The sequence below is a fragment of the Xylocopa sonorina genome, unplaced genomic scaffold (genome assembly GCF_050948175.1).
Source record: "Xylocopa sonorina isolate GNS202 unplaced genomic scaffold, iyXylSono1_principal scaffold0014, whole genome shotgun sequence".
NCBI lineage: Eukaryota > Metazoa > Arthropoda > Insecta > Hymenoptera > Apidae > Xylocopa > Xylocopa sonorina.
The window spans coordinates 550,677-576,826 of record NW_027490090.1 but is presented as its reverse complement, the minus strand read 5'-3'; the positions used below and the strand labels follow the sequence as shown (position 1 = coordinate 576,826).

The window sequence follows — 26,150 nt, the reverse complement described above, 5'->3', positions numbered from 1 at the left end:
ATGGCAGGACCGTATCTGTCGCCGCTTGGTCCGCAGGCCGATTTGCTCACCGAGTACATGTTCGGAAGACGTCGTCAGGTCAGTGTACGTTCTTTTTTCACCTTCTCTGATGGTCGTCAGCTTCTTGCGTTTCGCGGTTCTTCAGCTGAAACCTTGTGGCGGTTGTTTGTTGGCAATTTTTGGGCAATTTTCGTGTAAAACTTTGGGGATTGTTGGTAATTGGCAAGTGCTTGGCGGCATAAAACTTGAAAACTCGAGTTTCACAAAATTTTTTTATTTGAAATTCATACAAGAGATGATTAAAATAAAATTAGAAAAATTGCGTTCGTAAAGTTGAACACTAGTGGCGGTTGTTCGTTGGCGATTTTTGGGCAATTTTCGTGTAAAACTTTGGGGATTGTTGGTAATTGGCAAGTGCTTGGCGGCATAAAACTTGAAAACTCGAGTTTCACGAAATTTTTTTATTTGAAATTCATACAAGAGATGATTAAAATAAAATAAGAAAAATTGCGTTCGCAAAGTTGAACACTAGTGGCGGTTGTTTGTTGGCGATTTTCTTCAATTTTCGTGTAAAAGTTTGAGCATTGTTGATAATTGGCAAGTGCTTGGAGTCTTTGATGGCTAACGAAGAAGTTTTATATCTGTAGCAGAAATTGTTCGAATAAAACAATAAATAATAACTTTGAGATGTTATAATGCAAAGCATTTGTCAGCTTTGGCGCTTAAAATTAGAAAAATCAATTATTACTAATTTTTACTAATTTCTCTAATTTCTATCTGTGAAAGATATCTATAGAAGATTGATATCTGTAGAAGAAATTAATGTTAATATTATTTAGTATGAAATAATAAATAATAGTTGTTGCAAGGTTTATCGCTTTCACGGCATAAAACTTGAAAACTCGAGTTTCACGAAATTTTTTTATTTGAAATTCGTACAAGAGATGATTAAAATAAAATAAGAAAAATTGCGTTCGTAAAGTTGAACACTAGTGGCGGTTGTTTGTTGGCGATTTTTGGGCAATTTTCGTGTAAAACTTTGGGGATTGTTGGTAATTGGCAAGTGCTTGGCGGCATAAAACTTGAAAACTCGAGTTTCACGAAATTTTTTTATTTGAAATTCGTACAAGAGATGATTAAAATAAAATAAGAAAAATTGCGTTCGTAAAGTTGAACACTAGTGGCGGTTGTTTGTTGGCAATTTTTTGAATTTTCGTGTAAAACTTTGGGGATTGTTGGTAATTGGCAAGTGCTTGGCGGCATAAAACTTGAAAACTCGAGTTTCACGAAATTTTTTTATTTGAAATTCGTACAAGAGATGATTAAAATAAAATAAGAAAAATTGCGTTCGTAAAGTTGAACACTAGTGGCGGTTGTTCGTTGGCGATTTTTGGGCAATTTTCGTGTAAAACTTTGGGGATTGTTGGTAATTGGCAAGTGCTTGGCGGCATAAAACTTGAAAACTCGAGTTTCACGAAATTTTTTTATTTGAAATTCATACAAGAGATGATTAAAATAAAATAAGAAAAATTGCGTTCGCAAAGTTGAACACTAGTGGCGGTTGTTTGTTGGCGATTTTCTTCAATTTTCGTGTAAAAGTTTGAGCATTGTTGATAATTGGCAAGTGCTTGGAGTCTTTGATGGCTAACGAAGAAGTTTTATATCTGTAGCAGAAATTGTTCGAATAAAACAATAAATAATAACTTTGAGATGTTATAATGCAAAGCATTTGTCAGCTTTGGCGCTTAAAATTAGAAAAATCAATTATTACTAATTTTTACTAATTTCTCTAATTTCTATCTGTGAAAGATATCTATAGAAGATTGATATCTGTAGAAGAAATTAATGTTAATATTATTTAGTATGAAATAATAAATAATAGTTGTTGCAAGGTTTATCGCTTTCACGGCATAAAACTTGAAAACTCGAGTTTCACGAAATTTTTTTATTTGAAATTCGTACAAGAGATGATTAAAATAAAATAAGAAAAATTGCGTTCGTAAAGTTGAACACTAGTGGCGGTTGTTTGTTGGCGATTTTTGGGCAATTTTCGTGTAAAACTTTGGGGATTGTTGGTAATTGGCAAGTGCTTGGCGGCATAAAACTTGAAAACTCGAGTTTCACGAAATTTTTTTATTTGAAATTCGTACAAGAGATGATTAAAATAAAATAAGAAAAATTGCGTTCGTAAAGTTGAACACTAGTGGCGGTTGTTTGTTGGCAATTTTTTGAATTTTCGTGTAAAACTTTGGGGATTGTTGGTAATTGGCAAGTGCTTGGCGGCATAAAACTTGAAAACTCGAGTTTCACGAAATTTTTTTATTTGAAATTCGTACAAGAGATGATTAAAATAAAATAAGAAAAATTGCGTTCGTAAAGTTGAACACTAGTGGCGGTTGTTCGTTGGCGATTTTTGGGCAATTTTCGTGTAAAACTTTGGGGATTGTTGGTAATTGGCAAGTGCTTGGCGGCATAAAACTTGAAAACTCGAGTTTCACGAAATTTTTTTATTTGAAATTCATACAAGAGATGATTAAAATAAAATAAGAAAAATTGCGTTCGCAAAGTTGAACACTAGTGGCGGTTGTTTGTTGGCGATTTTTGGGCAATTTTCGTGTAAAACTTTGGGGATTGTTGATAATTGGCAAGTGCTTGGCGTCTTTGATGGCTAATGAAGGAGTTTTATATCTGTAGCAGAAATTGTTCGAATAAAATAATAAATAATAACTTTGAGATGTTATAATGCAAAGCATTTGTCAGCTTTGGCGCTTAAAATTTGAAAAATCAATTTTTACTAATTTTTACTAATTTCTATCTGTGAAAGATATCTATAGAAGATTGATATCTGTAGAAGAAATTAATGTTAATATTATTTAGTATGAAATAATAAATAATAGTTGTTGCAAGGTTTATCGTCTTCACGGCATAAAACTTGAAAACTCGAGTTTCACAAAATTTTTTTATTTGAAATTCATACAAGAGATGATTAAAATAAAATAAGAAAAATTGCGTTCGTAAAGTTGAACACTAGTGGCGGTTGTTTGTTGGCGATTTTTTTGAATTTTCGTGTAATACTTTGGGGATTGTTGGTAATTGGCAAGTGCTTGGCGGCATAAAACTTGAAAACTCGAGTTTCACGAAATTTTTTTATTTGAAATTCGTACAAGAGATGATTAAAATAAAATAAGAAAAATTGCGTTCGCAAAGTTGAACACTAGTGGCGGTTGTTTGTTGGCGATTTTTGGGCAATTTTCGTGTAAAACTTTGGGGATTGTTGGTAATTGGCAAGTGCTTGGCGTCTTTGATGGCTAACGAAGAAGTTTTATATCTGTAGCAGAAATTGTTCGAATAAAATAATAAATAATAACTTTGAGATGTTATAATGCAAAGCATTTGTCAGCTTTGGCGCTTAAAATTTGAAAATTCAATTTTTACTAATTTTTACTAATTTCTCTAATTTCTATCTGTGAAAGATATCTATAGAAGATTGATATCTGTAGAAGAAATTAATGTTAATATTATTTACTATGAAATAATAAATAATAGTTGTTGCAAGGTTTATCGTTTTCACGGCATAAAACTTGAAAACTCGAGTTTCACGAAATTTTTTTATTTGAAATTCATACAAGAGATGATTAAAATAAAATAAGAAAAATTGCGTTCGTAAAGTTGAACACTAGTGGTGGTTGTTCGTTGGCGATTTTTGGGCAATTTTCGTGTAAAACTTTGGGGATTGTTGGTAATTGGCAAGTGCTTGGCGGCATAAAACTTGAAAACTCGAGTTTCACGAAATTTTTTTATTTGAAATTCGTACAAGAGATGATTAAAATAAAATAAGAAAAATTGCGTTCGTAAAGTTGAACACTAGTGGCGGTTGTTTGTTGGCGATTTTTGGGCAATTTTCGTGTAAAACTTCGGGGATTGTTGGTAATTGGCAAGTTCTTGGCGGCATAAAACTTGAAAACTCGAGTTTCACGAAATTTTTTTATTTGAAATTCGTACAAGAGATGATTAAAATAAAATAAGAAAAATTGCGTTCGTAAAGTTGAACACTAGTGGCGGTTGTTTGTTGGCGATTTTTGGGCAATTTTCGTGTAAAACTTTGGGGATTGTTGGTAATTGGCAAGTGCTTGGCGGCATAAAACTTGAAAACTCGAGTTTCACAAAATTTTTTTATTTGAAATTCATACAAGAGATGATTAAAATAAAATTAGAAAAATTGCGTTCGTAAAGTTGAACACTAGTGGCGGTTGTTCGTTGGCGATTTTTGGGCAATTTTCGTGTAAAACTTTGGGGATTGTTGGTAATTGGCAAGTGCTTGGCGGCATAAAACTTGAAAACTCGAGTTTCACGAAATTTTTTTATTTGAAATTCGTACAAGAGATGATTAAAATAAAATAAGAAAAATTGCGTTCGTAAAGTTGAACACTAGTGGCGGTTGTTTGTTGGCGATTTTCTTCAATTTTCGTGTAAAAGTTTGAGCATTGTTGATAATTGGCAAGTGCTTGGAGTCTTTGATGGCTAACGAAGAAGCTTTATATCTGTAGCAGAAATTGTTCGAATAAAATAATAAATAATAACTTTGAGATGTTATAATGCAAAGCATTTGTCAGCTTTGGCGCTTAAAATTTAAAAAATCAATTTTTACTAAATTTCTATCTCTGAAAGATATCTGTAGAAGTAATGTAGAAGAAATTAATATTAATATTATTTAGTATGAAATTATAAATAATAATTGTTGGAAAGGTTAATCATCATCGACGCAAAAAACTTAAAAACTCGAGATTTACTAAATTTGTTCATTTGAAATTCATACAAAAAATGGTTAGAATAAAATAAGGAATAATGCGTTCATAAAGTCATCATCTAGTGGCGGTTATTAGGTTTCCTTTGAGTATTCGCGGTTGGAGTTTTTGGAATCGTAAATGAGAAGTGCTTGGCGTCATTGAAGACTAATGAAGAAGTTTCATATCTGCACGAAAAATTGTCAGAATGAAATAATAAATAATAATTGTTGCGAAGTTATGATATAAAGTATTTATCAGTTTTGGCGCTTAAGTTTGAAAACTCGAGTTTTATTGAATTTCTTTATTTGAAATTCATACAAGAAATGGTTAGCAATAGAAAATATTTGCAATGGAAATTATTAATAACAGAAGCTATTAGCGATAGTTGATAGCAAGAGAAACTATTAGGAATGGAAACTATTTGCATATGGAAATTATTAGTTAACGAAACTATTAATAATGGAATCTATTAGGAATGGAATTTATTAAGAATAGTAACTGTTAGCAATAGAAATTATTAATAATAGAAAATTTTATTAAAAGTGTTATTAAATTTTTCTTAAATTTCCTTATTCGAAATTCATACAAGAAATGGTTAGCAAGAGAAAATATTTGCAACAAAAAATATTTGCAATTATAATGATTAACAATGTGAACTATTAGCAATAGAAACTAGTGTGCAATGGAAATTATTAGCAAAAGAAACTATTAGTAATGGAAATTATTAGCAAGAGAAACTATTAGCAATAGGAGACAAACTATTAATAAGATAAATATAAATTCGAAATAGTTCACTTTAAGATTTGAATTCTACAGCATTCGCGTGATTCTGCATCATCGTGAAAATGAATGCTGTAGCATTCACGTCCGCGAACGCGTTAAGGAGAGACGTTTAATAGTAATGGAAGCTATTAGGAATGAAATCTATCACGAATCGAACTTATTAGCAACAGAAACTATTAGCAGTAGAAACTATTAATAATAGAAGCTGTTAGCAAGAGAAACTAGTTGCAGTAAAAAATATTTGCAATGTAAACTATTAGCAATGGAAATTATTAACAATATGAACCTATTAGGAATAGAAACTAATTTGCAATGGAAATTATTAGCAAAAGAAACTATTAGTAATGGAAACTATTAGCAATAGAAACTAATTTTCAATGGAAATTATTAGCAATAGAAACTAATTTTCAATGGAAATTATTAGCAAAAGAAACTATTAGTAATGGAAACTATTAGCAATGGAAATTATTAACAATATGAACCTATTACCAATAGAAACTAATTTTCAATGGAAATTATTAGCAAAGGAAACTATTAGCAATAGAAAATGTTTGCAATGGAAAATATTAGCAATAGAAACTAATTTGCAATGGAAATTATTAGCAAAAGAAACTATTAGTAATGGAAACTATTAGCAATAGAAACTAATTTTCAATGGAAATTATTAGCAATAGAAACTAATTTTCAATGGAAATTATTAGCAACTGAAACTAATTTTCAATGGAAATTATTAGCAAAAGAAACTATTAGTAATGGAAACTATTAGCAATAGAAATTATTAACAATATGAACCTATTAGCAATAGAAACTAATTTGCATTGGAAATTATCAGCAAAGGAAACTATTAGCAATAGAAAATGTTTGCAATGGAAAATATTAGCAATAGAAACTAATTTGCAATGGAAATTATTAGCAAAAGAAACTATTAGTAATGGAAACTAATTTGCAATGGAAATTATTAACAATATGAACCTATTAGCAATAGAAACTAATTTGCAATGGAAATTATTAGCAAAAGAAACTATTAGTAATGGAAACTAATTTGCAATGGAAATTATTAGCAAAAGAAACTATTAGCAATGGAAATTATTAACAATATGAACCTATTAGCAATAGAAACTAATTTGCAATGGAAATTATTAGGAAAAGAAACTATTAGTAGTGGAAACTATTAGCAATAGAAATTATTAACAATATGAACCTATTAGCAATAGAAACTAATTTTCAATGGAAATTATTAGCTGAGGAAACTATTAGCAATAGAAACTAATTTGCAATGGAAATTATTAGCAATATGATCCTATTAGCAATAGAAACTAATTTGCAATGGAAATTATTAGTAATGGAAACTATTAGCAATAGAAATTATTAACAATATGATCCTATTAGCAATAGAAACTAATTTGCAATGGAAATTATTAGTTAACGAAAATATTTGCAATGGAAACTATTAGCAATAGAAATTAATTTGCAATGGAAATTATTAGCAATAAGGGACAAACTGTTGGCAAAATAAAATTAAATTCCAAATAATTCACTTTAAGATTTGAATGCTACAGTATTCGTGTCATTCTGCATCATCAAGAAAACGAATGCTGTAGCATTCACGCCCGCGAACGTGTTCAGAAGAGACATCTACAGAATTCACGGATAAGTTGGTCGTTTGTTTCTTTTTAAGTTCTTAGTCTACATGCGTTAGATGGCTACCAGTTGTTACATTGGGCTTTACTGCTGAATTAATTGCATTGGTACTATTATGGAACTTAAGAAATAAAGGTATAAATATTATAAAGAATATTAAAGATATAAATATTATAGAAGAAATAAAGATACAAATGTTGCAGAAGAAATAAAGATACAAATATTATAGAAGAAATAAAGATATAATTCGTGTATAGTTGGTCGTTTGTTTCGTTTTAAGTTCTTGGTCTACATGCGTTAGATGGCTACCAGTTGTTGAATTGGGTTTTACTGCTGAATTAATTGCATTTGTATTATTATGGAAATAAAGAAATAAAGGTATAAATATTATAGAGAATATTAAAGATATAATATACGGATAGTTGGTCGTTTGTTTCGTTTTAAGTTCTTGGTCTACATGTCCACTGGTTGCTGCATTTGGTTTGGCTGTTGAATTAGTTACATTCGTATTATTATGGAAATAAAGAAATAAAGGTATAAATATTATAAAAAATATTAAAGATATGAATATTATAGAAGAAATAAAAAATGAAAAAATGGTATGATCCACAGTTGGTCGTTTGTTTCTTTTTAAGTTCTTAAGTCTACACGCGTTAGGTTTGGCTGTTGAGTTGGTTGCATTGGCATTATTATGAAAATAAAGAAATAAAGATACAAATATTACAGAGAATATTGAAGATATAAATATTATAGAAAAAATAAATATTATAAAGATCTAATCCACGGATAAGTTGGTCGTCTGTTTCTTTTTAAGTTCTTAAGTCTACACGCGTTAGGTTTGGCTGTTGAGTTGGTTGCATTGGCATTATTATGAAAATAAAGAAATAAAGATACAAATATTACAGAGAATATTGAAGATATAAATATTATAGAAAAAATAAATATTATAAAGATCTAATCCACGGATAAGTTGGTCGTCTGTTTCTTTTTAAGTTCTTAAGTCTACACGCGTTAGGTTTGGCTGTTGAGTTGGTTGCATTGGCATTATTATGAAAATAAAGAAATAAAGATACAAATATTACAGAGAATATTGAAGATATAAATATTATAGAAAAAATAAATATATAAATATTATAAAAATCTAATCCACGGATAAGTTGGTCGTTTGTTTCTTTTTAAGTTCTTAAGTCTACACGCGTTAGGTTTGGCTGTTGAGTTTGTTGCATTGGCATTATTATGAAAATAAAGAAATAAAGATACAAATATTACAGAGAATATTGAAGATACAAATATTATAAAGATATAATAAAGATATAATCCACGGATAAGTTGGTCGTCAGTTTCTTTTTAAGTTCTTAAGTCTACACGCGTTAGGTTTGGCTGTTGAGTTGGTTGCATTGGCATTATTATGGAAATAAAGAAATAAAGATACAAATATTACAGAGAATATTGTAGATACAAATATTATAGAACAAATAAAGATATAATTCACGGAAAGGTTGGTCGTTTGTTTCTTCTTAAGTTCTTGGTGTCCATGCGATGGCTACTGATCGTTGAATTGGGTTTGGTTGTTTAATTAGTTGCACTGAAATTATTATGAAAATAAAGAAATAAAGATACAAATATTATAATATTAGAAGAAATAAAGATATAATAAAAATAAAAATATTATATTAGCCAAATAAAGAAAGAGATATGGGGATTTAAAGAAATAAAAAATAAAGATATAAATATTATATTAGGGATATAAAGAAAGTAATATAGAGATATAAATATTGTAATAAAATAAAGATATAATTATTATAATAAAATAAGGATATAATAAAAAATATAAATATTATGTTAGAGATATGGAGATTTAAAAAAGTAAAAAAATTAAGATATAAATATTATATTATGGAAATAAGAAACAAATATATAAATTACTAACAACAATTGTGTTAACAATAATATTCCTTTCTCAGTAACTAAATAATTATAATAGAAACTAGTAACAGTCTCTATTGCAATCAGATATTACTAAAATATTGCTCAATGTCTCTTCATAACAGCACAAACGTTCTAATTAAGTAATTTCTTAATGGAAATATCGTCAATTGTAATATAAATTTAGTACTAATTTCCACGATTATTAATTATTATTGATCATGTCTGAGTAGAGACGCAATCGGACAACATTCACCCCGCAACAACTTCAAGAACTGGAGTCGCTGTTCCAGAAGACACACTATCCAGACGTGTTCCTGAGGGAGGAGGTCGCTCTTAGGATTTCGTTATCCGAGGCTCGTGTCCAGGTTGATAAGTATTAAACTTCTTATCTGTATTCTCATTTCTCTGCGATATTAATGATAATTTTTTAATAGCTTCTTAGGTGTTTATTTTTTCCTTTTATTAATGATAATTTTTTAATAGCTTCTTATGTGTTTGTTTTTTTTTATTAATGATAATTGTTTAACAGCTTCTTGAGTGTTTGAATTTTTTTTTATTAATGATAATTGTTTAACAGCTTCTTGAGTGTTTGTATTTTTTTTTATTAATGATAATTGTTGAATAGCTTCTTAAGTGTTTGTTTTTTTTATTAATGATAATTGTTGAATAACTTCTTGAGTGTTTTTAAATTATAATAATTTTGTTCTTCAATTCAATTTAGTTTTTTGTTAAACCAATAATAATTTTGATCTTCAATTCAATTTAGTTTTCTGCTAAACCAATAATAATTTTGATTTTTATTAAACTAATAAAAATTTTGTTTTTCAATTCAATTTAGTTTTCTATTAAACTAGTAATAATTTTATGTTTTAATTCAATTTAGTTTTTTGTTAAACCAATAATAATTTTGTTCTTCAATTCAATTTAGTTTTTTGTTAAAGTATAATAACTTTGTTTTTTGTTAAACTAATAATAATTTTGTTTTTCAATTCAATTTAGTTTTCTATTAAACTAGTAATAATTTTATGTTTTAATTCAATTTAGTTTTTTGTTAAACCAATAATAATTTTGTACTTCAATCCAATTTAGTTTTTTGTTAAAGTATAATAACTTTGTTTTTCAATTCAATTTAGTTCTTTGTTAAACTAATAATAATTTTGTTTTTCAATTCAATTTAGGTTTTTGTTAAACTAATAATAATTTTGTTTTTCAATTCAATTTAGGTTTTTGTTAAACTAATAATAATTTTGTTTTTCAATTCAATTTAGTTTTTTATTAAACTAATAATAACTTTGTTTTTCAATTTTCGAGTAATTAATGCTAATCGCTATTTTTTAAATAATTGTAAGCTTTACAAATATAACCTTTTCTTGTATTCTGTAATTTTAATCGAGCAAATATATTGTTCTAATTACATTTTTGTTTTTATTTTGTAAATTGATTTTTTAAAACTCATTCTGTAATTTTAATCAAGCAAATATGTTGTTTACTTTGAATAATTTTTCTTTTTTGATAGTGTTTCGTAGAAACAAACTTGTTTCAGTCTGTGAAGCCTTCTTAGCTGCGTTTAGAAGTTTTCTGTGGACAACGATTAAAATGTAATAATCTGACTACCCTTATAAAATGTTTTTTTAACAAATTTCGTATATCACAATCAATTTAAAAGTAAAGTGTCTTTTAAATGTTTTTTAAATCGTCAATTTTTGCAAATCGCTGAAACATTTACAGTACATCCACGCACGTGTTAAACAACAACCAACAATTCATGATTTCGTGTTCAGAATTTAGAAGAAATCACACATCATAACAAATTAAAAAACAATAATATAATAAATTGTAAAACAATAATAAATATAAAAATAAAGTGATTGTCAATTTTCGCAAATCACTAAAACCATTCCAGTACATCCACGAACGTGTTAAACGACAATTAATAATTCAAGATAACAATTGTTCAATATTTAGAAGAAATGTTGCACGTTGTGATGTTTCAGGTTTGGTATCAAAATTTTAAAATAATAATAATAAATTAATTTAAAAGTAAAATGATTGTCAATGTTCGCAAATCACTAAAATCTTTACTGTACATCTGCAAACGTGTTAAGTAATAACCAACAATTTATGAGTTCACGTTTAGTATTTAAAAGAAATCGCAATCAATTAAAAAATAATAATATAATCAATTTTAAAATAATAATAAATATAAAAATAAAATGATGGTCAGTATTTGCAAATCACTAAAATCTTTACTGTACATCTGCAAATGTGTTAAATAATAACCAACAATTTATGAGTTCACGTTTAGTATTTAAAAGTAATCGCAATCAATTAAAAAATAATAATATAACCAATTTTAAAATAATAATAAATATAAAAATAAAATGATTCTCAATGTTTGCAAATCACTAAAATCTTTACTGTACATCTGCAAACGTGTTAAACAAACACCAACAATTCAAGATTTCGCGTTCAGAAATTAGAAGAAATCACAACAAATTAAAAAATAATAATATAAGCTATTTTAAAACAATAATAATTATAAAAATAAAATGATTGTCAATGTTCGTAAATCGTTGAAAATTTCGTATATCACAATCAATTTAAAAGTAAAATGTTTTTTAAATTGTCAATTTCTGCAAATCGCTGAAACATTTACTGAACAAACACCAAAGATTAGAGATTTCGTGTTCAGAATTTAGAGGAAATGTCGCACGTTGAAATGTTTCAGGTGTGGTTTCAAAATCGGCGCGCGAAGTGGCGGAAGCAGGCTCGACTGCAGCTGTTGCAGGACGCGTGGAGGATGCGGTGTTTGGGATTGGGTAGCGCGGCGCCGCTGCTCCTGAGGCCGCCACCCACGTCGCTCGAGCGAGGCGACGCGGCGACGCCGCCGCCGCCGCCGCCGCCGCCCTCGGCGTCCGCGAGCGCCGCTGGGCCGCCGCTGCCGCCGACCAACGCTGACAAAATCCCCGACGCCTCGGCTCTGTCCGTTTGCAGGGACTACAGGATCCTCCCCCCTCCTCACGGGTAACTAAATTAACTTATCTTTTGTTTCTATTAAGGCGTTAATCGCATTGATTAACACTTTGACGCGCATTCTTCACTGTACGATCGCCCTCAGAAACGCGTTTCTTTTCTCGATTGCTTGCGACTGCCCAGATGAAATCGCGTGTAAGTTGTGTGTTTCGAAGTGAAAATTATCACATTTTGAGAGATGAACTTAAGACTTGAGAGATAGAAGATAAACTTCTCTTCTTCAAAGATTAAACATTGCAGTTCTCTTCTTCAAAGCTTAAACCTTGCAATTTTCTTCTCCAAAGCTTAAACCTTACAATTTTCTTCTCCAAAGCTTAAAACTTGCAATTCTCCACTTCAGAGCTCAAACTTTGCAATTTTCTTCTTCAAAGCTTAACTTCAAAGCTGAAACCTTGCAATTTCCTTCAGAGCAAGCTTAAACCTTGCAATTTTCTTCTTCAAAGCTTAACTTCAAAGCTGACACCTTGCAATTTCCTTCAGAACAAGCTTAAACCTTGCAATTTAGTTCTCCAAAGCTTAAACCTTGCAATTCTCATCTTCAAAGCTGAACTTCAAAGCTAAAACCTTGCAATTCTCTTCTTCAGAGCTTAAACTTTGCAATTTTCTTCTTCAAAGCTTAACTTCAAAGCTGACACCTTGCAATTTCCTTCAGAACAAGCTTAAACCTTGCAATTTAGTTCTCCAAAGCTTAAACCTTGCAATTCTCATCTTCAAAGCTGAACTTCAAAGCTAAAACCTTGCAATTCTCTTCTTCAGAGCTTAAACTTTGCAATTTTCTTCTTCAAAGCTTAACTTCAAAGCTGACACCTTGCAATTTCCTTCACAACAAGCTTAAACCTTGCAATTTAGTTCTCCAAAGCTTAAACCTTGCAATTCTCATCTTCAAAGCTGAACTTCAAAGCTAAAACCTTGCAATTCTCTTCTTCAGAGCTTAAACTTTGCAATTTTCTTCTTCAAAGCTTAGCTTCAAAGCTAAAACCTTGCAATTCTCTTCTTCAGAGCTTGAATTTTGCAATTTTCTTCTTTAAAGCTTAACTTCAAAGCTAAAACCTTGCAATTCCCTTCAGAGCAAGCTTAAACCTTACAATTTTCTTCACCAAAGCTTAAACTTTGTTATTCTCTTCTTCGGAGCTTAAATATTGCAGTTCTCTTCTTCAAAGCATAAACCTTGCAATTTACTTCTCCTAAGTTTAAACCTTGCAATTTTCTTCTTCGAAGCTTAAAACTTGCAATTTCCTTCAGAGCAAGCTTAAACCTTACAATTTTCTTCACCAAAGCTTAAACTTTGTTATTCTCTTCTTCGAAGCTTAAACCTTGCAATTTTCTTCTTCAGAGCATAAACTTTGCAATTTTCTTCTTCAATGCTAAAACCTTGCACTTCTCTTCTTCAGAGCTTAAACTTTGAAATTTTCATCTTCAAAGCTTAACTTCAAAGCTTAAACCTTGCATTTTTCTTCTCCAAAGCTTAAACCTTGCAATTTTCTTCTCCAAAGCTTAAACCTTGCAATTTTCTTTTCCAAACCTTAAACCTTGCCATTTTCTTCTTCGAAGCTTGAACCTTGCAATTTTCTTCTTCAAAGCTTAACTTCAAAGCTTAAACCATGTAATGCTTTTCTTCAGAGCTTAAACTTTGCAATTTTCTTCTTTAAAGCTTAACTTCAAAGCTAAAACCTTGCAATTCCCTTCAGAGCAAGCTTAAACCTTGCAATTTTCTTCTCCAAAGCTTAAACCTTGCAATTCCCTTCAGAGCAAGCTTAAACCTTGCAATTTTCTTCTCCAAAGCTTAAACCTTGCAATTCTCTTCTTCAGAGCTTAAACATTGCAATTCTCATCTTCAAAGCTGAAGTTCATAGTTTAAAACTTGCAATTCTCTTTTTCAGAGCTTAAACCTTGCATTTCTCTTCTTCAAAGCTGAACTTCAAAGCTTAAAACTTGCAATTCTCTTTTTCAAAGCTGAACTTCAAAGCTAAAACCTTGCAATTCTCTTCTTCAGAGCTTACACCTTGCAATTTTCTTCTCCAAAGCTTAAATCTTGCAATTTTCTTCTCCAAAGCTTAAACCTTGCAATTCCCTTCAGAGCAAGCTTAAACCTTGCAATTTATTTCTCCAAAGCTTAAACCTTGCAATTTATTTCTCCAGAGCTTAAACCTTGTAATTTTCTTTTCCAAAGCATAAACCTTGCAATTTTCTTCTTCGAAGCTTAAACCTTGCAATTTCCTTCAGGGCGAGCTTAAACCTTGCAAGATTTAAGCTTTGAAGTTAATCTTTGAAGAGCAGAATTTCAAGGTTTAAGTTTCGAAGAAGAGAATTGGAAGATTTAAGCTTGCTCTGGAAAGAATTGCAAAGTTTAAGCTTCGAAGGAGAGAATTGGGAGATTTAAGCTTGCTCTTGATAGAATCTGGTGTTTTTCAATTATTTTTGAAACGAAATGCAATTATTAATAATTAGCACGTTGACGCACATTTTTGACCTTACGATCGCCCTCAGAAACGCGTTTCTTTTCTCGATTGCTTGCGACTGCCAGACGAAATCGCGTGTAAGTTGTACGTTTCGAAGTGAAAATTATCATATTTTGAGAGATATACTTAAGACTTGAGAGATGGAAGATAAACTTCTCTTCTTCAAAGATTAAACATTGCAGTTCTCTTCTTCAAAGCTTAAACCTTGAAATTCTGTTCTTCAAAGATTAACTTCAAAGCTTAAATCTTGCAAGGTTTTAAGCTTGCTCTGAAGGAAATTGCAAGGTTTAAGCTTTGGGGAAGAAAATTGCAAGGTTTAAACTTTGAAGAAGTAAATTGCAAGGTTTAAGGTTTGGAGAAGAAAATTACAAGGTTTAAGCTTTGAAGAAGAGAATAACAAAGTTTAAACTTTGGTGAAGAAAATTGTAAGGTTTAAGCTTGCTCTGAAGGGAATTGCAAGGTTTTAGCTTTGAAGTTAAGCTTTAAAGAAGAAAATTGCAAAATTTAAGCTCTGAAGAAGAGAATTGCAAGGTTTCAGCTTTGAAGCTAAGCTTTGAAGAAGAAAATTGCAAAGTTTAAGCTCTGAAGAAGAGAATTGCAAGGTTTCAGCTTTGAAGCTAAGCTTTGAAGAAGAAAATTGCAAAGTTTAAGCTCTGAAGAAGAGAATTGCAAGGTTTTAGCTTTGAAGTTCAGCTTTGAAGAAGAAAATTGCAAAGTTTAAGCTTTAGTGAAGAAAATTGCAAGGTTTAAGCTTGCTCTGAAGGAAATTGCAAGGTGTCAGCTTTGAAGTTAAGCTTTGAAGAAGAAAATTGCAAGGTTTAAGCTTGCTCTGAAGGAAATTGCAAGGTTTTAGCTTTGAAGTTAAGCTTTAAAGAAGAAAATTGCAAAATTTAAGCTCTGAAGAAGAGAATTGCAAGGTTTTAGCTTTGAAGTTCAGCTTTGAAGAAGAAAATTGCAAAGTTTAAGCTTTAGTGAAGAAAATTGCAAGGTTTAAGCTTGCTCTGAAGGAAATTGCAAGGTGTCAGCTTTGAAGTTAAGCTTTGAAGAAGAAAATTGCAAGGTTTAAGCTTGCTCTGAAGGAAATTGCAAGGTTTTAGCTTTGAAGTTAAGCTTTAAAGAAGAAAATTGCAAAATTTAAGCTCTGAAGAAGAGAATTGCAAGGTTTCAGCTTTGAAGTTAAGCTTTGAAGAAGAAAATTGCAAAGTTTAAGCTTTAGTGAAGAAAATTGCAAGGTTTAAGCTTGCTCTGAAGGAAATTGCAAGTTTTCAGCTTTGAAGCTAAGCTTTGAAGAAGAAAATTGCAAAGTTTAAGCTCTGAAGAAGAGAATTGCAAGGTTTTAGCTTTGAAGTTTAGCTTTGAAGAAGAAAATTGCAAAGTTTAAGCTTTAGTGAAGAAAATTGCAAGGTTTAAGCTTGCTCTGAAGGGAATTGCAAGGTTTCAGCTTTGAAGTTAAGCTTTGAAGAAGAAAATTGCAAAGTTTAAGCTCTGAAGAAGAAAATTGCAAGGTTTAAGCTTCGAAAAAGAAAATTGCTGTGTTAATAGGAAGTTAAGAGTCAGCAATACCAAATGAACTCATCGAAGGAACCTGTGACTCATCTGTTATGCAACACCAACAACACTCTCCCCTCAGATAACCAATACCCAAGGCACACGCTGATCCGTCCCTAACCGATTGACCTGGTGAATGAAAAGTGGGGACAGGAAGTCATTGAGCAAGTCACGTGGCTCGAGTTTACCCTACCCTCCTCGTAGCCAGTGTATCCGACCCTCGTTTCGTAAAAGTCACTCGAACAGTCGATGGTTATCGGCTCGAGCAGAGCCGATTCAAAGCTGCGTCCCGCTTTCTCGCCAAGTGGCGACCTTCCTTACCCTCCATCCACTGTGTTTACCCACCAATCAACGATAAAGCTGATTTTATCTAAGATTCAAGGTGTATTTGTGCTATTCGTGCTTCTTCGTCGATTAATAGCTGATTTGTTAATTAGAGAGGACAGTATTGTCAGTTTACAATGCCTGCAACAGGTGTTGATGCAATAAAATTCTTGTTTCTTTTAAATCTTTCTTGGTGAGATGATTTGTCAACATTAAAACTGATTTTATTTAGGATTCAAGGTGTATTTGTGCTACTCGTGTTTTTTCATCGATTAATAGCTGATTTGTTAATTAGAGAGGACAGTATTGTCAGTTTACAATGCCTGCAACAGGTGTTGATGCAATAGAATTCCTTTTTGGGGGGATTTTTATTGATGTAGATGATTTATCAACAGCAAAACTGATTTTAGTTAAGATTGAAGGTGCACTTGTGCTACTCGTGTTTCTTTATTGATTAGTAAGTGGTTTGTTAATTAGAGAGGCCAGTATTGTCAGTGGACAATGCTTGCAACAGGTGTTGGTGCAAGACAATTCCCTTTTTTGGGGGTTTTTTATTGGTATTGAGGCGGCATGCTTCATGTAGCTATAGAATAAAGGAGGAGGAAAGAAAGGAAGGAAAAGAGAGGGGAAGAACGTTTCGTCCTGGGCCTGCTAGTGGACTCATCAGTAAGGCTTCCTAGCAGACCCTGCCTTAGACGCTGGGATATTAGGGACAGTTCAGAACTTCGTTAGCAATGAACTAGTACTAAAATAGCAATACTTTAGCAACAGAAATTATTATTTTTCAATAGTAATATTTTAGCAATATTTTAGCAACAGAAATTATTATTTTTCAATAGTAATATTTTAGCAATATTTTAGCAACAGGAACTATTATTAAAATAACAGTATTATAAGAAGAGAAAACTATTACTAAAATTTTAATATGGCTAGCAACAGAAACTGTTACTAAATTAGCAATATTTTAACAATGAACTAGTACTAAAATAGCAACATTTTAGCAATGGAAGTTATAAATAAAGTAGCAATATTTTAGCAATGTAAACTTTACTAAAGTAACAATATTTTCGAAATATTTAAGTAATGGATGCTGTTACTAAAATAACAGTATTATAGGAAGAGGAACTATTACTAAAATAACAGTACTGTAGGAAAAGAAACTATTACTAAAATTTTAATATTGTTAGGAATAGAAACTAGTACTAAAATAGCAATATTATGAAAAATAGTAACTTTTTTGCAATATTTTGGCAGTATTTTAGTAACAGAAACTATTATTAAAATAGGAATATATTAGCAATATTTTAGCACTATTTAAGTAATGGGTGCTGTTACTAAAGTAGCAATATTTTTGCAAAGAAAACTTAAATAGCAATATTATAAGAGTAGAAACTTATTAAAATATTAATATTGTTAGCAATGAAGATTATTACTAAAATAGCAATATTTCAGCAATAGTGTTAGCAAAGCAAAATAGTATTATTGTAGGAATAAAAACTATTATTAAAATAGTAATATTGTAGCAATATTTTAGCAGGAGAAATTATTATTTTTTAATAGTAATATTGTAGCAATATTTTAGCAATGGAAACTATTACTAAAACAAAAATAAGCACTAAAACAAAAATAAGCACTAAAACAAAAATTTTAATATTGTTAGGAATAGAAACTAGTACTAAAATAGCAACATTCTAGCAATGGAAGCTATTACTAAAATAGCATTATTTTAGCAATGGATGCTTTATTAAAGTAACAATATTTTAGCAATATTTAAGCAATGGAAACTATTACTAAAGTAGCAATATTATAAAAAATAGTAACTTTTTTGCAATATTTTGGCAGTATTTTAGTAACAGAAACTATTATTAAAATAGGAATATATTAGCAATATTTTAGCACTATTTAAGTAATGGGTGCTGTTACTAAAGTAGCAATATTTTTGCAAAGAAAACTTAAATAGCAATATTATAAGAGTAGAAACTTATTAAAATATTAATATTGTTAGCAATGAAGATTATTACTAAAATAGCAATATTTCAGCAATAGTGTTAGCAAAGCAAAATAGTATTATTGTAGGAATAAAAACTATTATTAAAATAGTAATATTGTAGCAATATTTTAGCAGGAGAAATTATTATTTTTTAATAGTAATATTGTAGCAATATTTTAGCAATGGAAACTATTACTAAAACAAAAATAAGCACTAAAACAAAAATAAGCACTAAAACAAAAATTTTAATATTGTTAGGAATAGAAACTAGTACTAAAATAGCAACATTCTAGCAATGGAAGCTATTACTAAAATAGCATTATTTTAGCAATGGATGCTTTATTAAAGTAACAATATTTTAGCAATATTTAAGCAATGGAAACTATTACTAAAATAGCAATATTATAAAAAATAGTAACTTTTTTGCAATATTTTGGCAGTATTTTAGTAACAGAAACTATTATTAAAATAGGAATATATTAGCAATATTTTAGCACTATTTAAGTAATGGGTGCTGTTACTAAAGTAGCAATATTTTTGCAAAGAAAACTTAAATAGCAATATTATAAGAGTAGAAACTTATTAAAATATTAATATTGTTAGCATTGAAGATTATTACTAAAATAGCAATATTTCAGCAATAGTGTTAGCAAAGCAAAATAGTATTATTGTAGGAATAAAAAGTATTATTAAAATAGTAATATTTTAGCAAGAGAAATTATTATTTTTTAATGGTAATATTTTAGCAATATTTTAGCAATAGAAGCTATTATCAAAATAGGATATATTACTAAAACAGCAACATTTTAGCAAAATTTTAGCAACAGAAACTATTATTAGTATAGTAATATTTTTGCAATATTTTAGCAGTATTTTAGCAACAGAAACTATTATTAAAATGGTAATATTTTAGCAATATTTTAGCCATATTCAAGCAATGGGTGCTGTTACTAAACTAGCAATATTTAAGCAATGAAAACTATTACTCAAATAGCAATATTATAAGAGTAGAAACTTATTAAAATATTAATATTGTTAGCATTGAAGATTATTACCAAAATAGCAATATTTCAGCAATAGTGTTAGCAAAGCAAAATAGTATTATTGTAGGAATAAAAATTATTATTAAAATAGTAATATTTTAGCAAGAGAAATTATTATTGTTTAATAGTAATATTTTAGCAATATTTTAGCAATAGAAGCTATTATCAAAATAGGATATATTACTAAAACAGCAACATTTCAGCAAAATTTTAGCAACAGAAACTATTATTAGTACAGTAATATTTTTGCAATATTTTAGCAGTATTTTAGCAACAGAAACTATTATTAAAATAGTAATATTTTAGCAATATTTTAGCCATATTCAAGCAATGGGTGCTGTTACTAAACTAGCAATATTTAAGCAATGAAAACTATTACTCAAATAGCAATATTATAAGAGTAGAAACTTATTAAAGTATTAATATTGTTAGCATTGAAGATTATTACTAAAATAGCAATATTTCAGCAATAGTGTTAGCAAAGCAAAATAGTATTATTGTAGGAATAAAAACTATTATTAAAATAGTAATATTGTAGCAAGAGAAATTATTATTTTTTAATAGTAATATTATAGCAATATTTTAGCAATAGAAGCTATTATCAAAATAGGATATATTACTAAAACAGCAACATTTCAGCAAAATTTTAGCAACAGAAACTATTATTAGTATAGTAATATTTTTGCAATATTTTAGCAGTATTTTAGCAACAGAAACTATTATTAAAATAGTAATATTTTAGCAATATTTTAGCCATATTCAAGCAATGGGTGCTGTTACTAAACTAGCAATATTTAAGCAATGAAAACTATTACTCAAACAGCAATATTATAAGAGTAGAAACTTATTAAAATATTAATATTGTTAGCAATGAAGATTATTACCAAAATAGCAATATTTCAGCAATAGTGTTAGCAAAGCAAAATAGTATTATTGTAGGAATAAAAATTATTATTAAAATAGTAATATTTTAGCAAGAGAAATTATTATTGTTTAATAGTAATATTTTAGCAATATTTTAGCAACAGTAACCATGATTAATATAGTAATATTTTAGCAATGTTTTAGCAACCAAAACCATTACTAAAATAGTAATATTACAGCAATATTTTAACAACAGAAGCTAGTATCAAAATAGGATATATTACTAAAACAGCAACATTTTAGCAAAATTTTAGCAACAGAAAGTATTATTAGTATAGTAATATTTTTGCAATTTTTTAGTAATAAAAACTATTATTAAAATAGTAATATTGTAGCAATACTTTTGCAACAGAAATTATTATTTTTTAATAATAATATTTTTGCAATATTTTGACAGTATTTTAGCAACAGAAACTATCATTAAAATAGTAATATTTTAGCAATATTTAAGCAATGGATGGTGTTACTAAAGTAGCAATATTTTAGCTATACTTTGGCAAAGACAACTAGTACTGAAATAGTCATTATTAGCAATATTTAAGTAATGGAAACTATTACTGAAATATCAATATTATAAGAATAGGAACTTATTAAAATAGTAATATTATAGCAATATTTTAGCAACAGAAACTATTATTAGTACAGTAATATTTTTGCAATTTTTTAGTAATAAAAACTATTATTAAAATAGTAATATTGTAGCAATACTTTTGCAACAGAAATTATTATTTTTTAATAATAATATTTTTGCAATATTTTGACAGTATTTTAGCAACAGAAACTATTATTAAAATAGTAATATTTTAGCAATATTTAAGCAATGGGTGCTGTTACTAAAGTAGCAATATTTTAGCTATACTTTGGCAAAGACAACTAGTACTGAAATAGTCATTATTAGCAATATTTAAGTAATGGAAACTATTACTGAAATATCAATATTATAAGAATAGAGACTTATTAAAATAGTAATATTATAGGAATATTTTAGCAACAGAAACTATTATTAATATAGTAATATTTTTGCAATTTTTTAGTAATAAAAACTATTATTAAAATAGTAATATTGTAGCAATAGTTTTGCAACAGAAATTATTATTTTTTAATAATAATATTTTTGCAATATTTTGACAGTATTTTAGCAACAGAAACTATCATTAAAATAGTAATATTTTAGCAATATTTAAGCAATGGATGGTGTTACTAAAGTAGCAATATTTTAGCAATATTTTAGCAAAGAAAACTATTACTGAAATAGTCATTATTAGCAATATTTAAGTAATGGAAACTATTACTGAAATATCAATATTATAAGAATAGAAACTTATTAAAATAGTAATATTGTAGCAATATTTTAGCAACAGAAATTATTATTAGTATAGTAATATTTTTGCAATTTTTTAGTAATAAAAACTATTATTAAAATAGTAATATTGTAGCAATACTTTTGTTCAAGTCTCAAGCTTTAGAATTGAAGCGCCAAGTTTGAAATTTCAAGTTTGGAACCTCAAGTCTCAAGCTTGAGATTTGAAATTTTAAGTTTAAAATTTCAAATTTGAAGTTTCAAATCTCAAACTTCAGAATCCCAAACTTCAAATCTCAAGCTTGAGATTAATATATATTTATACATAATTTAGAACAGTAATTTAAAATATCGTAAATTTTTTTTACGCGCCAAACAGGGACGCATAAAAAATTCGCACTTAGAGAACGCATCAATTATTTACAAAATAGATGAGAGAATGCTTTCGATTAAATGAAATAATTAAATTACACCTGGCAAAATTGTAAAAACATTTCATTCTTCATTGCACATACACACGAAGAAGTTTTCAAATTCCATTAAATAGTTCGCTGCCGCTCGTCGTAATCCAAAACGCGCATCTTCTTCCGACGAATTGCTCGAAAATCGCTTTCGTCGCTCGAAGATGGGATTTCGATTGATCTGTTTTTTGCTACCACAACGAACGAAGCATCGCGAAGTCCAGATGTATCGTCGTCAAGGAGACCACGTGATCAGAGTTCGTCCACACGCGTGTGCGTACATCGATAGGAAACATTAAACTGGCGGCAACGCTGCTGAGATTCTAATACCGCGTGAAAATGAATCGCACGGAAAAAGTCGCAGAAAAATAAAATCGCGCGAAAACAAAATCGCGTAAAAAAGTAGCGCGCAAAAACAGGTTTTACTGTGTACATGTAAAAAGTGTATGTAATAGTAATTAGTATTTTCTGCTGTGAAAATGGAATGACCTCGTCCCCTTCAGGGGCGAATTAAAAGGGCGTGTACTATCGAACGAAGACCACTGGGATTCGCCAGCGAGAGTTCTTAGCTGGAGAAGCGCGGGTAGTATCCCTTAATTCTAATTTGTCGACAAAGTGTGGGCGGTGAAAGGCCGTTTCCACCCCGCGTGACGCACGCAGCGGAGGCCACGTGTCCTGACAGCTGACCGCGGCCAACGAGTGAGAAAAGAGAGAGGGGAACGGATGCTTCGATTTCGATGACGACCAGTGACGGATCGCGCGCGGGCACTGTGGAACCGTCAGCACCCTCTGTCTCTACTCGATATTATCGATGATAATGACGTTATTAATTAACGTAACGAGCTTTTCTTTTCGCTTGATAATTGAAATTGAAAGAATGCAATTTGAAAAACTATTTTTTTGCGCAGTTCAGGACCGTGTCAAGAGAATTTGGGGCCCCAAGCAATATTATTTTTTTAACATTCCAGGGCCGTGACAAGACAATTGAGAGCCCTAAGCAATATAAATTTTTTTGAAAATCCCAGGGCCGTATCAAGACAATTGAGGGCCCCAAACAATATAAATTTTTGAAAATCCCAGGGCCGTATCAAGACAATTGAGGGCCCCAAGCAATATTATTTTTTAAACATTCCAGGGCCGTGACAAGACAATTGAGGGCCCTAAGCAATATAAATTTTTTGAAAACCCCAGGGCCGTATCAAGACAATTGAGGGCCCAAAGCAATATAAATTTTTTGAAAATCCCAGGGCCGTATCAAGACAATTGAGGGCCCTGTGCAATATAAATTTTTAAAAATCCCAGGGCCGTTTCAAAATAATTGGGGGCCCCAAACAATATAAATTTTTAGACCTTCCAAGGCCGTATCAGGACAATTGAGGACCTCGAAATATTAAATTTTTTAATTCCACCAGGACCGTATCAAGTCAAGTGAGGTCTCCATGAAACAAATTTTTGGGACCTCCCAGGAGCGTATAACAGAAATTGGGCGCCTTTAACAATAAAATTTTTAGGGTCCGCGTCAAATTAGGTGGCGGCCCCAAGAAATATATTTTTGTTGGCTCCTCAGGAGCGTATCAAGACGATTGGCGGCCCTGAGCAACAAAGTGTTAGAATATATAATAATATATAATATTTTAGTAATTTAAAGTTTGCACTTCCTTAAGTTTCCTTATCGACCAACAAGTAAACGTCGAATAACATGTTTCAAGTATTCTCTGAAACGTCGAATACCATGTTTCAAATATTCTCTGAACTGTGACAAATCTTATATTTATATATAATTTGGTATAATAATTTAAAATATGTAAAATCTCGCACTCTTCCTCAAGTTCCCTTATCGACCAACAAGTAAACGTAAAATCACCTGTTTCAGGTATTCTCTGAGCTGCGATATGTCTTAAGTTTCAAATCTCATGTTCGAAGATTGAAGCTTCAAGTCTCGAGGTTGAAAATTGAAGCTTCAAGTTTGAAATTTCAAGTCTGAAGCTTGAAAATTGAAGCGTCAAGATTAAAGTTTCAAGTTTAAGTCTCAAATCCCAAGCTTTAGAGTTGAAATTTTAAGTTTGAAATCTTAAGTTTGAAATTTTAAGTTTGAAATTTTAAGTTTGAAATTTCAAATTCGGAATTACAAGTCTCAAGCTTCGAATCCCAAGCTTCAAGTCCCAAGCTTCAAATTCCAAGCTTGAAAGTTGAAGCATCAAGTTTAAGCCTCAAGTTGCAAAGATTGAGAGTTGAAGCTTTAAGTTTGAAATTTCAAGTTTGGAGTTTCAAGTTTCAAGCTGCCAATTCTAAGCTTCGAATTATAAGCTTCAAATCTCAAGTTTAAATGCTGGAAGCATCACATTTGAAATTTCAAGTCTCAAGCTTGAAAATTGAAGCATCAAATTTGAAATTTCAATTTTAAGCCTCAAATCTCAAGCCTGAGAGTTGAAGATTTAAGTTAGAAGTTCCAAATTTGGAACTTCAAGTCTCAAGCTTCAAATCTCAGGCTTGAGAGTTGTAGCTTTAAATTTCAAATTTCAAATTTGGCGTTTCAAATTTCAAGCTTGAAAGTTAAAGCATAAAATTTGAAATTTCATGTTTATGCTTCATATCTCAAGCTTGATAGCTGATGTTTTAAGTTTGAAATTTCAAGTTTGGGGTTTTAAGACTCAAGCTCCAAATTTTAAGCTTGAAAGTTGATGCTTTAAGTTTGAAACTTCAACGTCTTAAGCTTCGAATTCCAAACTTCATATCTCAAGCTTGAAAGTTGAAGCATCAAATTTGAAATTTCAAATTTAAATCTCAAGTCTCAGGCTTTAAATTTGAAGCTTTACGTTTGAAATTTCAAGTTTCGAGTTTCAAGTCTCAAGTCTCGAATTTCAAGCTTTAAATCTCAAACTTCAAAGCTGAAGCATCAAATTTGAAATTTCAAGTCTCAAGCTTGAAAATTGAAGCATCAAATTTGAAATTTCAAGTTTAAGCCTCAAGTCTCAAACTTTAAAGTTGAAGCTTTAAGTTCGAAATTTCAAATTTCGAGTTTCGAAGTTTCAAGCATCGAATTCCAAGCTTCAAATCTCCATCTTGAGATTAGTTTATATTCGCACATAATTTCGTATAATAATTTCAAATATTTTGAAATTTCGCGCGCTTCCTAAAGTTTCCTCATCGACCAACAACTAACCATAAAACACTCTGTTTCAGGTATTCTCTGAGCTGCGACAAGTCTCCAGATAGAATGAAATGCGGGTGCGGGTCTCCTCCAAGGATATGCGGAAGTCCAGTCGACAGAGATGTAAATTTAAGCGTGAAAGACAGGCCACAGGAGGCGGAGATGGATCTGACGATCAAAGGCCCGCCGCGACACAAATCGATCGCCACTTTGTTCCATCAACTACCCCAACAAGAACTGAGTCCTTCGCAGCGCATCGACGAGCCGTTGGACGTCACATTGAACGCCAACAAGAACAATTAATTCTCCAATTAGAATCTTGTTACGCCTCTCCTTCTATTTTTTTTTTCTTTTTTTTTCTAAACTGAAAAATACCTCGTCAGATGAAGAAATCGAATGTAGTGCATTTTTAGTTGTTAATTAATGGGTTTTTCAAATTCTCTAAGAGGAATTGAATGAAGTGGATTTTTAAAATTCTCTGAGAAAAATGAATGAAATGGATTTTTAATGCATCTTGTTTCGCTTCTCCTTCTATTTTCTTTTTTTTTTATTTTTTTTCTAAACTGAAAAATACCTCGTCAGATGAAGAAATCGAATGAAATACATTTTTAGTTGTTGATTAATGGATTTTAAAAATTTCCTTAGAGAAATTGAATGAAATGGATTTTTAATTATTAATTAATGGGTTTTTCAAATTTTCTTAGAGAAATTGAATGAAATGGATGTTTAATTATAAATTTATGGATTTTTCAAATTCTCTAAGAGAAATTGAATGAA

The 26,150-nt window shown here is 30.1% G+C and overlaps 1 protein-coding gene across 1 annotated transcript; it reads left to right on the top strand.

Moving 5' to 3' along the window:
* On the top strand, positions 1–25,676 carry LOC143431858 (uncharacterized). The gene is made up of 4 exons (XM_076908835.1): positions 1–84; positions 9,371–9,505; positions 11,869–12,164; positions 25,406–25,676. Exons 1-4 carry the CDS (start codon positions 1–3, stop codon positions 25,674–25,676), a joined length of 786 nt encoding a protein of 261 aa, XP_076764950.1.
* Positions 25,677–26,150: the final 474 nt, after the last annotated feature.